This window comes from Mustela lutreola, chromosome 7 (genome assembly GCF_030435805.1).
Source record: "Mustela lutreola isolate mMusLut2 chromosome 7, mMusLut2.pri, whole genome shotgun sequence".
In the NCBI taxonomy this organism is placed as follows: domain Eukaryota; kingdom Metazoa; phylum Chordata; class Mammalia; order Carnivora; family Mustelidae; genus Mustela; species Mustela lutreola.
The window spans coordinates 110,261,385-110,274,760 of NC_081296.1; the positions used below are offsets into that span (position 1 = coordinate 110,261,385).

The 13,376-nt window shown below is 43.0% G+C and overlaps 1 protein-coding gene across 1 annotated transcript in view; it reads left to right on the forward strand.

Moving 5' to 3' along the window:
• Positions 1 to 11,809, forward strand: part of PELI2 (pellino E3 ubiquitin protein ligase family member 2) — a 197,805-nt gene extending 185,996 nt beyond the window's left edge. The window contains exons 5-6 of the mRNA XM_059182173.1: positions 2,394 to 2,582; positions 7,156 to 11,809. Of these exons, the coding sequence (XP_059038156.1) occupies positions 2,394 to 2,582; positions 7,156 to 7,722 (756 nt within the window). The 3' untranslated portion in view covers positions 7,723 to 11,809. The remainder of the gene's footprint in view (positions 1 to 2,393; positions 2,583 to 7,155) is intronic.
• The last annotated feature ends 1,567 nt before the right edge of the window (positions 11,810 to 13,376 follow it).

Here is a 13,376-nt window from a genome sequence, read left to right on the forward strand (position 1 = left end):
TTTCAGCTTGCAGAGTTCCTTTCAGCATTTATATAAGGCAGATCTAGGAATGGTGAACTCCCTCAGCTCTTGTTTGCGAAAGCCTTTAATTCTCCTTCATATCAAAAGCATAACTTTACTGGGTAGAATATTCTTGGCTGGCAGTTTTTAATCTGAGAAATTTTATAGCCTGATGGGGACTCCTTTGCAAGCTACTATCTTTTCTTGCCCTAGCTGCCTTTGAAATTTTATCATTGGCTTTTTAATAGTTTTAATATAATGTGTCTTGGAGAAAGTCTTGCATTGAGATAATAAGATGTGCTTTTGGCTTCATGGACTTTGTATATCCAGTTCTTTTCCCCAAGTTTTAAAGGTTCTCAAGAGTTATTTCTTTAAGTGTGCTGTTTGTCCTTTTTCCCCTTGCTTCTCCCTCTGCAAAATTCATTATTCTTATGTTGGCTTTTCTGATGGAGTCTGCTAGCTCTTGTAGTGTTTCTTCACTTCTTAAATCTCAATTATCTCCTCCCTTCCATCTGAAACATTTCTCTGTTCCTGTCTTCCATCTTACTAATTCTCTCTTCCACCTGATCTGCTCTATTTCCAGTGCGTTCTAATGCATTCCTCATGTCATTTATTGAGTTCTTTTGTTTGGTTCTTTTTTAGAATTTTGGTGCCTTTGGTAAAGTATTCCTTTTGTTTGTCAATTATATTTCTGAGGTCATTGTATTGCCTGAGTTTTCTTGTAGCTCATTAAATTTCTTCATAGCAGCTCTTTTGAATTCTTTATCCATTAGATTGCAATATACCAGGTCTTTGGGCTCAGTTGCTGGAAAACTGTCATTTTCTTTTTGTGATGTGATTTTTTTCTTGATGTTTGATTAAAAGTGCCTCTGTCTTCACATTTAAAGTAGGGAACACCCTGCTTTGGCAAGGTTCGATTTACTTTGATTCTAACAGTTCAACATGTTGGTAGTTAGGAGCCTTTCCTTTATTTTTCAAAGATAGCACTATAGCACAAATTTTTGGTTTCTCTTAAGAGTGTGGGGGCAGACTTCACAGAGGTTGGAAGTGGGTGTCAAGGGAAAAGGAATGGGGGGTGCAGCAGAGCTGGGGGAGGTGTGTACTTAGTTCTTGAGACTTTGATGTGCCCACAGCCTGGTAGGGGGGATCCTCAAGTTGGAGCAAGGGATGGGGTGAGGGGAGCCTCCCAGCAGTGCATGGACCAGAACCCTGGGGCAGACAGTAGGAGACAGTTCTCTGAAGTTCTCTTTGCCTTACTTGCCTCCCCCCACTCACTGCAGTCTTTCCTCAGAGACAGCAGTGGGTTCTTCCAGCTATAGAACATGCATGGGGCAGACCTCCCCCAACCTCCTTCACCCTCCACCTCCTTTGTCAGAAAAGGCCACACTATCCCCCTGCCCACCAGCCACTGCCTTTGTCACCTCTGACTCCCCAGCAACTCCCCTCCACTGCCTCTTCTGTGAGGCAGTCTACCCACTTTGAGGGGCATGGACGTATGGCTCTCAGGTGATCTGGAGGCCACGCCGCCATGCTCTTTTTTGGCTATTGATGTCTAATTAGTTGTAAATCCAAGGGGCAAGGAGAAAGGAATAACCCATGCTGCTCAGAGGCTGAGGTTACTCCCTCTTCTTGATCTCTCTTTTTAGAGCAAAGGAGCCTTACAGGAAGGCTCCTAGAAAACCCACTCACGTCTCATTGGCCAGAACTCAGTCACTGGCAAGAGGGCTTATCCTAATCAGAATAGACTCCTGAGTCATGTGAGCAGTAGCTAGCCCTGTCTTCAAGAAAAAGAGCTCACTCGCCCAGGCATCGAAGAGTGTTTGTCCTGCCCTTATAGCAAGCTGTCTTTACCTTCCATCTTTGAGGAGATAAACACTGATATTTATAAAGATACACTGGCCCTGGCCCCAACTTGTTAGTGTAACATTTTTTAAAATTTTGCATATTTAATAAAAACTCCTTTTTTCCCCTTCCTTCTGTATACTTCCCAGGTAATGATTACATGTAAAGTGCTGATACCTAAGAAGCAAAAGGATTGCACAAATAGAATTGAAGAAGACATAGTAGATTCCCAGAATCTCCCCGGGGTAACAGGGTTGGATAGAAAAGAACCTCTGAAGGAAGGGCTCAGGCATCAGGTTCTTTTTTTTTTTAAAAGCTCCCAAGATGAATAGAATGCATATCCAATGATAAATCATTCATACATTTTAGCACTTTCATGTTATCAGAATAATTGCATATTTTATCCTTCTGATTATTAGGTTTAAATAGAAAATGAAAATTCATCACTTTCCTTCCTTCTGCTGTACCGGATATTTTAAAGAGATTCTGGAATCCTTTCATTTTGAACATAATCTTAGCATGCTTTTTCTGTTCTGTGGTATGCTCTCCAGGAAAAGGCAGCGAAATGGAAAAACCCCGACGGCCACATGGATGGGCTCACTACTAATGGCGTTCTCGTGATGCATCCCCGAGGGGGCTTCACTGAGGAGTCCCAGCCTGGGGTCTGGCGTGAAATCTCAGTCTGTGGAGACGTGTACACCCTGCGAGAAACCAGGTCAGCCCAGCAAAGAGGAAAGCTGGTGAGTGGTCTTCACTCTGGAAAATGTACCACACTACAAGCGCCTTGCTCAGGGACTGTCCTTTTTCTCCCCTGAAATCTAGAGCCTTTATGGAGGTAACAGTGCTGTGAACCATTGACCCAGAAGAATGAGAATTCCCTAAGCCCCTGAAAATGCTAACGACATGGGCTCATTTCCTTCCTTGATTAAGCTTTTCCCATAGTAGAAGAAAATTATCTTTTTCCTCCTTGCTACCTTAATAGTGTATCCTTTATTATATGCTTCATTACAAAATTCCACTTAAATTCACTTTAAGGGCATACTTATTTTTTGTGTAAAACTTTACTAATTTGGAAAAATCCTGAGCTGTCCAAGACTAATTAGTGAAAATTATGAATTATGGAATTATTTACTAGAATTTCTGGAACTAAAAGATAATTAAGTTAGCTTTTTTCCCCCTTCAGTTCATTGTAAGAAATTAATACATAATTCCCTATGTAATTCACCAAAATCATAAAACTTTTTACTTGAAATCATTCATAGAGGGCATTGACTTGACATGTTAATATTTTCCTATAAATATCCCTACTTATCCCAAATGCCCTAAAGCAGTTGGCTTTTTAACTCTTTCCTTCTGTGGAGAATAATTATAAGCCCTGAGATGGGAAGTTGGCGGTGTGTGATCTTGCCATGGCTGCGTGGCACAGTGCCAGACATTTCTGAGTACACTTGCAGCTCCAGTGCTTTTCTTTAATTGAGCCAGAAAAAGAAGATGGCAGTGGTGGGATGTTGGGGGGGTTGAGGGAGACTTTAGTACTAACCTGGTTTGCTAGACCCTACTCGATGTTTCTCCGTAGGGAACTGTTATTTTTATTTATATTTCATACCATTACTGAACTACAAATACAGCTTCTGCATTTTTACAACAAGGCCCAATATTAGAGCATCCTGGCTGAGTAAACAGAAGTGTTTTCCAAGAAAGACCAGAGCAAATACGATAGTGTTTGTGTTTAAACACTTCTCAAGAGACTATAAATAGGGAACAGACTGTAAAAGCAGTTTTTCCAAATAACTTTGTTTCTGATCACTGGATAACTTCATACAAAACTGACCGGGGTTGGCTGAAATGGTTCTCAGGCGTGATGATGGCAACAGTAGAAATCAGTAGAAGTCGTTGCTGGATCAGGCACTACGTGAACATTTCAGAGACCTCAGGTCATGAAATCTGGGCAGCTTTGTCAGAGAAGTGGAATCCTGCCCATTTTGTGGATGAGGAAGATATGGCACGAGAGGTTAAATATTGCCCAGGGTCCCAGAGTGAGAAGGTGGCAGTAGATGGAATTAAAACGTGTCCTCCCTGATAGAGAGTCTGGACTCCCACATTGCCATTTGGTACCCTGTTGTGGGGAGCCCCAGCCGGCCCTCACCTGGGAGAGTTTACACCAGAGCATTTGCTTTCTTGGGAAATAGAAAGTGTTCACTGGAGTCCGAGAAGGGCTTGTCTTTGTCAATGGGCACATTTCTAGAATGAGCTTCTTGCCCATCCTCGGTGATTGTGCAGTGACCCAGCTCAGGCAGCTGTGTGTGTCCTGGGAGGGGACATGCCTCTGAGAAGAAACGACTCCCAGAATAGCCTGTGTTCATGGGTTGTGTTAAATCTCAACTAATTTTAAAGTCAGTCCCTGTAGGAGACCCTCAGATCTTCCCCAGATTGTGCTATACTGATAGTGTATGGTGTAAAGGTTTCTGAGTTTCCATGATCTTGCATTATGGGAAACACCGGCAAGGGTTGGTCAGTGAGAGGACCCAGCTCCCCTACAGCCCCCTCTTGTTAACCAGGGTTCATCTGTGGTGAACACCTGCTGATTCTTGGAGCTTAGGTTTCCACTTCGGATTCTGGTTCTGTAGCTGTGACTGGTAGCATTGAGGTAAGTAGTCTGTCTGGAGATTAGATTTAGGGAATAGGGCTCTGGCAGTCCTGTACGTTTGCAACCGAACACAGAAATATGGAGACTAATGTGATCTGCTGGCAATTCAGAATATTTTAAAAGTAGTAGATGCCTCCTGTTCTTGGTGTGGAACTAGTGCTGGTAGAAGGTTTCGGATTAATACCATAATCAGTGCTTAATGTGAATGATCATACTGATGTGTTAACAACTGCCATGTTTCTCATCACAGGAAGCTTTGTCCTTGATCAATATAATTAATTAAATGTGGGGGAAATGCCCCTTCAGGAGCTGAACCCCCTCCATAATCAGGTGAATAGACTTTGAATTGTATCCTATTTCTTATGAGCATACTATAGGCTAGGTCTACCAGATCCATACTGGATATATAATGTATCACATAATACTGGGGTATTAAACTACACTGGCTCTGTAAAACTTAGTAAATTCAGCTAAGTTCATCTCTTAGCTGAATTTTAGATGCTATAAAAATAACCCTAGGGGCGCCTGGGTGGCTCAGTGGGTTAAAGCCTCTGCCTTCGGCTCAGATCATGATCCCAAGGTCCTAGGATCAAGCCCCGCATCGGGCTCTCTGCTCAGCAGAGAGCCTGCTTCCTCCTCTCTCTCTCTGCCTACTTGTAAAAAATAAAATAAAATAAAATAAATAAAAATAACCCTAGCGTCACATACTGACCCTCCCAAGTGAGTCACAGTAAGTCTCTCTCGGGCAGTGCGCAGAGCAACCTCATGACATCACTGTCATGGTTCCCTGTGACAGATGAGAAAACCAGGGCTTTAAAAAGTTGATAACTTGCTTGTAAGCAGTAGGTGGGACCCATCCTGTCCATCTTCCCCACTTCTGAAGTGACCTTTTGGAAAAACAGATCTGTTCTTTTATAGCTGTGGAAAACTGCCTCCCTTTCCTCTGGGCACAGGAGGCCAGAGGAACCTCCAGGCCCACCACTGGTCACCTGAGTGTGGGCAGCTCCCTCCGCGTGCCTGCTGTGTGGCCTTGCCTCCCTCTTTCTGGACCACCTTCCCTTCCACCCACTGGTTGCTGACAACAATGTTTTCAAATCTCTGTTCAATGGCAATCTTTTTTAAAAAGCATTTTTGACGTCCTGTCATCAAACTAACAGTAGCAAACATCGGCATCGTGCTTACTGCCTGCCAGACATGGTTCTAAGAACATTCTTTGTATGATTTAATGCTCACCCTCCTCTTGTCCAGTTTTACAGAAGGGGGAACCAAGGCACAGGTAGCCGAGGTAACCGCCCCAGGTTAGAGCTAGTGCGTGACCGAGCCTGGGTGCACACGGAGGCCATGGGCTGCGAAGTCCACGCTCCTAGCCCCTTTGGGGACATGGCCTCACGTGATGGTTGCAGCTCATTATGGACCTTCACTGGCTTATAGCTCCAGCATGTCTGCCTCCTGCTAGTGAAGAAGACGTCTCTTCAGGATGGTAGAGAAGCTGTATTAGCTCCAGGCCTTAGAGCACACCCGGCACATGGAGGCGGTGGTTGGATTCCTGCCTGCCGTGTCTAACAGCTTCACCTCAGCTGTTCATCAGACTTGTAAGCACTTGGTGTACTACGTGCCGTCCTTTTTAAAGTGAAGGCTTTCTCTTTCTCTGACTTACTTCACTCAGCATAATACCATCCAGTTCCATCCACATCAGTGTAAATGATAAAATTTCATCCTTTCTGATGTCCAGTAGTCCACTGTGTGTGCGTGTATGTACACACACCACATCTCTATCTAGTCTTCTGGCAACGGACAATGGACATCTGAGCTCTTTCCATAGTCTGGCTAGTGTGGACATTGCTGCTATAAACATTGGGGGGCAGGTGCCCCTTCAAATCACTGCATTTGTAGCTTTGGGGTTAAAAACCCAGTAGTGCAGTTGCTGGAAAGAAGTCAGAAAGGGAGGCAAACAGTCAGAGACTCTGAACTCTAGGAAACAAACAGGGTTGCTGGACGGGAGGAAGACAGGAGGGGGGGGAGGCAGGGTGACGACATCAGCGAGGGCACGTGATGTGAGGAGCACTGGGCGCTACAGGCAACAGATGAATTACTAAACTCTACGTCTGAAATTAAGTATGTACTATATGTTGGCTAACTCAATTTAACTTAAAAAAAAAAAAAAAAAGGCAAATGGCAAATGCTTCTCCAGATCATAGGAATACAGAAGAAACAACAGATTGAGGGAAGCTAAAGATCACCGGGCATCCTTTGGGCCACTGCAGTCCTTATCGCAGGGTCCCACAAGGACCTGGGTCCGCGGTGGTCACAGGGAGGGTGAATCTTCACAGCTGGACCGGTGGGACGCGTCCTGTCCCCCGTGCGGTCAAGGAGCCATAGTGTTATTGACGAGGAGGAAAAATGAAAGCCTAAGATTGGTGAAAATAATCACTGCAGTAGTTGAACATTTAGGGTTTGCGAGGACAGCCCACCCCTATTCCATCTCGTGTCCCTGTGGGGAAACAGGCGGGGCTCAGGGAGGAAGAGCCTCCTGGAGCCTCTCAGGGAGGCCGCGGGGAAACCGCGTGCCCGGGCTCGCCTGCACGGGAATCTTTGCTCAGGAAAGAATGTTAGAGCGCGGGGCTGCACGGTGCTTCTACCAGGCCTGTCTGTCCGCCTCGTTGCAGGTGGAAAGCGAGACCAACGTCCTGCAGGACGGCTCCCTCATCGACCTGTGCGGCGCCACGCTCCTCTGGAGGACGGCGGACGGCCTGTTCCACACCCCGACGCAGAAGCACATCGAAGCCCTGCGCCAGGAGATCAACGCCGCGCGGCCGCAGTGCCCCGTAGGGCTCAACACCTTGGCCTTCCCCAGCATCAACAGGAAGGACGTGGTGGAGGAGAAGCAGCCCTGGGCCTACCTCAGCTGCGGCCACGTGCACGGCTACCACAACTGGGGCCACCGGAGCGACACGGAGGCCAACGAGCGCGAGTGTCCCATGTGCAGGACTGTGGGCCCCTACGTGCCGCTCTGGCTCGGCTGCGAGGCAGGCTTCTACGTGGACGCCGGGCCCCCCACGCACGCTTTCACCCCCTGCGGACACGTGTGCTCCGAGAAGTCCGCCAAATACTGGTCCCAGATTCCCCTGCCTCACGGGACTCACGCGTTCCACGCCGCCTGCCCGTTCTGCGCCACGCAGCTGGTCGGGGAGCAGAACTGCATCAAGTTGATTTTCCAGGGTCCCGTGGACTGATGGCCCCGACAGCCGTGTGCGACTTCATTAACAAGTTACTGTGAAGATTTTGCCACTAACTCTAGATTTTACCTTTTTATAATGCTGTTTATTAAGGGGAGGGGGGACCTGACGCTGGGGGGGGGGGGGGCACGAAGGGGGAGGGGTGTCACGGCGCTGAGACATGCCCGGAATTTAAGACCGCAGTGGCGTGGTGCATGCTCTGAACCGCGGCATTGTCATCGAAGTATGCTTGATGCAAACATCCTATCTTTGTACTAATTGGATTAAAAAGGCCATGCTTTTATTTTAACCTTGGGTTTTTAAACGAGGCTTTCCTTTGTAAACTTGGATGAGACTTGAAATCCTATTTTACAAATGCAGACGAAATTCATTCAAAAGGCATTGGCTCTCCTCGTAGGCCCTTGCGTGCTGCGTGGCCTGAGTGGGGACCGGGAGCCTTGACCGAGGCTGGGAGCTGAGCGGCGCCGACTCCGCCGCTGGGTACAACGGGGTGGCGGACGACAGGAGGCCTTAGGCGCGGAGGCCTTGTTCTGAAAGCTGGGGTTTTCGGATTTTTCTCTTTTTTGGGGGGAAGAGAACATCCCTCTGCTGCCATGTTTTGTTTTTACTTTGGTGGAATTCAGTGGCTTTATCCACGCAGTCATCTGAGAACTTGGCATTTCAAAGAAATTTCCGTAATTTTTTATTCCGCCTTTGGTTTTGTCTTTGATAACGCCTCGTGCATGGCCAGAACAGTTTGGTTAATTAAAATGCAGCAACTCTTAAAAATTCCATAATCAAGGGGGATTATTATTGCAGCAGTCCGTATGGCCTAGGTTACTATACCATCAAGTTTCTTTGCTTACTGGATTGTTTAGGATTTAGGATTAAAAATAAGGTTTTACCTTTTAAGAAACCACTTGTTGGGGTTTCCTAACTGTTTGTCCCTTAAGGCGGCCAAAATTCTGGGAGCCTTGAAGCAACAGCTCACAAGGATGCAGGCGTTTTGGTTTGCTCACTCCCTGCCATCTGTCACCTTCTCCTGCAGCGTACGGAGCCCTGTAAGTCTAGAAAATGTTTGCAAATCAAACTAAATTTAAATGGGATCATTAGATATACACAACACCACGTGCTACATCTGCAGAGATAATTTGAAATTCCTGATTTCAAGAGAGCAAATGAGTGTTTACTGAGGAATAATTAAATCAGAATTTCATATGAGCGCCACCATCCTTCTGTTAGTTCTGTTCATTTTGAGTGATTCTGGGATGCTCGTTCTCCGTCCTCGGTACAGATAGTGTCCCTACTGCCAGAATGTAAAGATTTCTAGGCCAGGAGACAGGCGTAGCACAGCTCATAGACTTGAAGCAGAGCCCTGCCACATGCAGCAAGTATTTATTTAAACTAACATCCATTCTACATTTTAACCTTTTAAGAGTACAGAATTTATAGGATTTTCACATACTGTGTTCATACTTGAATATCTTTCCATGCTCTGCCCCCTGGGAAATATGTTGCCCTGTTTTCAGTTGTTCTAACCCATGGTAAAGGTCTTTCTTTCTGAAAGTGATTAGATTACCCTTGATTGCTGCTACTTATTTGACCTAATGTCTAAAAAGTTCCGCTCAGTTTAAAAAAAAAAAGCTTTACTTTTCAGAGGAGATTATCATTGAGGAGATTTTTTTGTTTTGGTAATTTTTAAGTGATGTGAAAATCCAGCAACAGTCCTCTTCTGGATAGCTTACTCTATTCTGTAGGTAATTTCATTTTCTTTTTGTCTGCAGGGAGAGTAAGTTGTAATGTATCAAATGCCTTTTTAGGTAGTCTCTGTCCCCAAGGATTAGCTTTCGCTTAGCGTGTCTTTTCAGTTTGTGCTCCTTTGGGCTCCACAAAATGACAGAAGCGGCAACAGTCCCTTTGCTTGCTGTATGGCTAGAAGGTGACTGGAGGAGTCTCGATACCCTAAAAGCATCTTGTATGGTAAACAGCCTTGCCTCTAAGCAGGGCTGGATTTTCCCCATCAGAAACATTTCTGGAAAGTTACAATCTGCTATAATCTCCCATTTCAAGGACTGTTATAGTTCAGGGTCTAGCAGGTTGATGTGCAACAAACACATGGCCCCAAATAACTTTCCAACTTGAAATGTTTGTTGTTGTAAATGGAGATAACAAAGTAAAAGCTGAACTTGGAGTAGCTCTTTGAAGGGGAGTAACAGTACACTGCCCCCCGTCCACATTGCGTCTCCTGTGACCTCCAAGTGAGGTCCCCTTGCCCTCTGGGGAAGGAAGAGCAGAGAGGAGCAAGACTGCAAAAAAGATACCAGGCTCCTCTTGGCCACTTCTAATAAGAGTCACTTAGAATTTGACCCAAGGAGTTTCCTCCCAGGTGAAGAGCAGTTCAGTTTGTGAGAATAAAGAGCTCCAGCTCGACGGAGAAATGCAATTTAGAAAAAGTAACTTCTCCAAGGTTACCTCTGTTTTCATCTTGCTTGCCACGTTAAAGGGTGAGTCCCGCTCTCCCAGGTGTCCACATAGGAAACTGCCGATCGATTATTGTGATCTTGGCCTGACCAAAATGCCTTTGGTGACTAGGTCACCAGAAGTTAAAAAAAAAAAACACCCAGTGATGTATTCCTGTAGTTAACTTTTTCCATTGTCAGTTTACTATTTTAAAAGAAAAAAGGGTGGATGGGATACAATTCTGAATATTTTTCTAGTCCGGAATTTTTTTAAATTAATAATCGGTGCTGTCGGGTCATGCATGCTGCAACTCAGTATTTCCCTTATTTGATTTCGCTTTTTGCAAAAAGGGCTATAGTTCACATGGCAGAGTAAATATTAAACTTTCTGGGGTTCCCTCCCCCCACCTGTGGCCCAAAAGAATTAAAATCTTTTAATATAAATAGCATATTTATCATTCCTCAATAGTTAATTATAGAGTTTGGTACCTTTGTGCCTCAGGGAAGCCACGTGATATAACTGGTTATAGAATTTCAGGGTTAGGGTTTAAAGAAAGGAAAAAGCCATTGGAAAAATGATGGGCTCCATGAAGGAAGCTAATGAATCTGGATGCAGAAATATGCTAGGAACTGGCATACACATGATTGTAATAGAATTTCTTTCCAGTATCAATAGGGAAAGCTTAAGTTAATTGCATATACTGTATTAGGAAAGTTGAGAACTCTTCCTAAAGCTTCAATTGCTTTATTTTTGCTTACATAAAACTCCAAACACCTGTGTCTGGGAGCTCAGTATTGTGATTTGGGCACTTTTGAAAGTTAAAGCGAGCATATTTTCTCCTTTTGTCATAGGTCTCACAATTTTTACCTGCGGTCTAGGATTTTGATCAACTTTTTAGCCATTCTGTGCTTTGGATCCGTGTGAAAGGGTGTGTGATCACGGCATTGTTCATGCTGGCTACAAGCTGGTTATTTTCATGCAATTTTGCCTTGTAACAGTGGAATTTCTGATAGGCAAACCACAGAACCTTGATTTTAAGCCAGATCCATCTCCATTCCCTTGGCAGGCGATCTTCTAGCCCCTAGTTTAGCCTTCATGGGCTGAGGGTATGAAGTTCTTTCTCCAGGGCTGGAAATAGAGCGGAGCTCTGTTATCGTTTCTTAATGACCCAAAGGCCAACGAGACAACTCCAGGATTTTTTTTTTTTTTTTAATAGAAGAATGTAAGCATCGCTAAAGTAGTAAAACAAAAGAAGGTTCAGTGTTTCTATTCAGTAAAACTTATATCCTCTCAAGTTTTCGCCCTCATGAAGAAGCCCTAGAAGAAGATAGGACAAAGCAAATATTTTTCCAGGTGTACTTAACTGTTTCTAAACAGAAATAAACTTGATGAAAGGGAAATTATTTCTTTTTAGCTGAGATGACCGACTGTTTCTCTGTATTAAATAGTCTAGAAGTTAAGGGGTGGTCATATTTACCATGTATAGTGTTATGAGCAGTTAAATATTATGGATATATTTGTAAAACTCTTCTTTTATATTTCATGTCAAATTGAAAAGTTTATTTCTTCACTATTGTACCTGTGGAAATACAAGCCATTTTACAGGGAAAAAAAATCTTTGAAAATTATTAAACAAATCTCAGTACGTTTGTGAGTCATTGTCTTCAGATTCTGTGGCTGTCTGGGGCTTATCAGGACATTTAATACAAAGCTGTTACAAAAGTAGACTTGATTTTTACATTTCTCAAACTTTAAAGTTGATCCCATATATTTGTGCTTATTGTATTCTATTCCACACAATATATTTTTAAATTTGATTTTGAAAATCCCATTTTTTATTAAAAATTAAAATTCTTTTAAACTATCTTTAAAAATCCCATTGGTGCTTAAATCTAACTTCCAGGAGAATTTAACCTGACTTGTAGAATTAATGGATTTTCTTCATGTTCATTATAGTTCTAGGGCTACTTTTGCAACAATCTTCATTCATTTCTAACAACATAAGGATTATGGGTTAGCCTTCAAGCTTTAAACTAATAGATCTTTCATAAGAAAATATATGTATTTGATAGTTTCTCATTACATTGATATTTAAGGAGGCATAATATTTGAGGGAGATGGATTTTTCATTTCCCAAAAGAAAATGCACATTAACATGGGCTTTTATTTTGGGAATTAAATTTGATAAAGTATTGGAACACTTAAGTTTCCATGAATTCTAAGATGGATTTTAGAAAAACATAGCCTTGCAATTGTGAGATACATCCCATTTGACAAGGGTGCCAGAGTATTCAATGGGGAAAGAACAGTATTTTCAACAAATGAAACTGGGATAACTAGATAGCCACATAAAAAAGAATGATGTTCTTACTTCACACAATACACCAAAATTAACTCAAAAAGGATGAGAGTGCTGAAACTATAGAATTCTTAGAAGATAACAGTAAACATTTGTGACCTTAAATGTAACACCAAAAAAAAGGGGGGAGCTTTAAAATAAAAAATGGTTAATTTCTTTCCCCTATATTCATGTTTCATTTCTTAAATCCCACACTGAAATGTGGGAACATTAAAAAATGTTTTTTATACATTGAAGGACGGGGTCAAGAAAGTAAAAAGACAAACCACAAAATAGAATTGGAAAATTCTATGAGTTGTATACAGAATATGTTAAGAACTCATAACTCATCAATAAAAAGAACCAGTAAAAAGAGAATGGAAAAATACATACTCAAATCTTTTGACCAAAGAGGGTACAGAAATAACCAATGAGCACATAAAAAGATTCCCATCCCCAGGCATCAGAGAAGTGCAAATTACAACCAGGAGATACCACTTTATACCCACTATGATGGTTATAATAAAATACTGTAGCACGTGTCAACAATGTGTTGAAAAATTGAAACCCTCATATACTTACAATCCCTCATATACTGTTGGGGATTATAAGATAATAAATACAACCACTTTGGAACAAATAGTACGCCTGTTCCTCTTAAGGTAAAATATACAATTGCCATGGGACTCCTACATATGTAGCCAAAGATTCCTGAAAACATGTTCACACAAAAACTTGTACGTGAATATTAATAGCATCATTAGTCATAGTAATCAATAAGTAGAAATAACCCAAAAGTCCATCTGGACCCATCCATTTGGGTCCATGGACCCAAAAGTCCATCCACACAGTGGATTTAGCTATAAAAATTAAT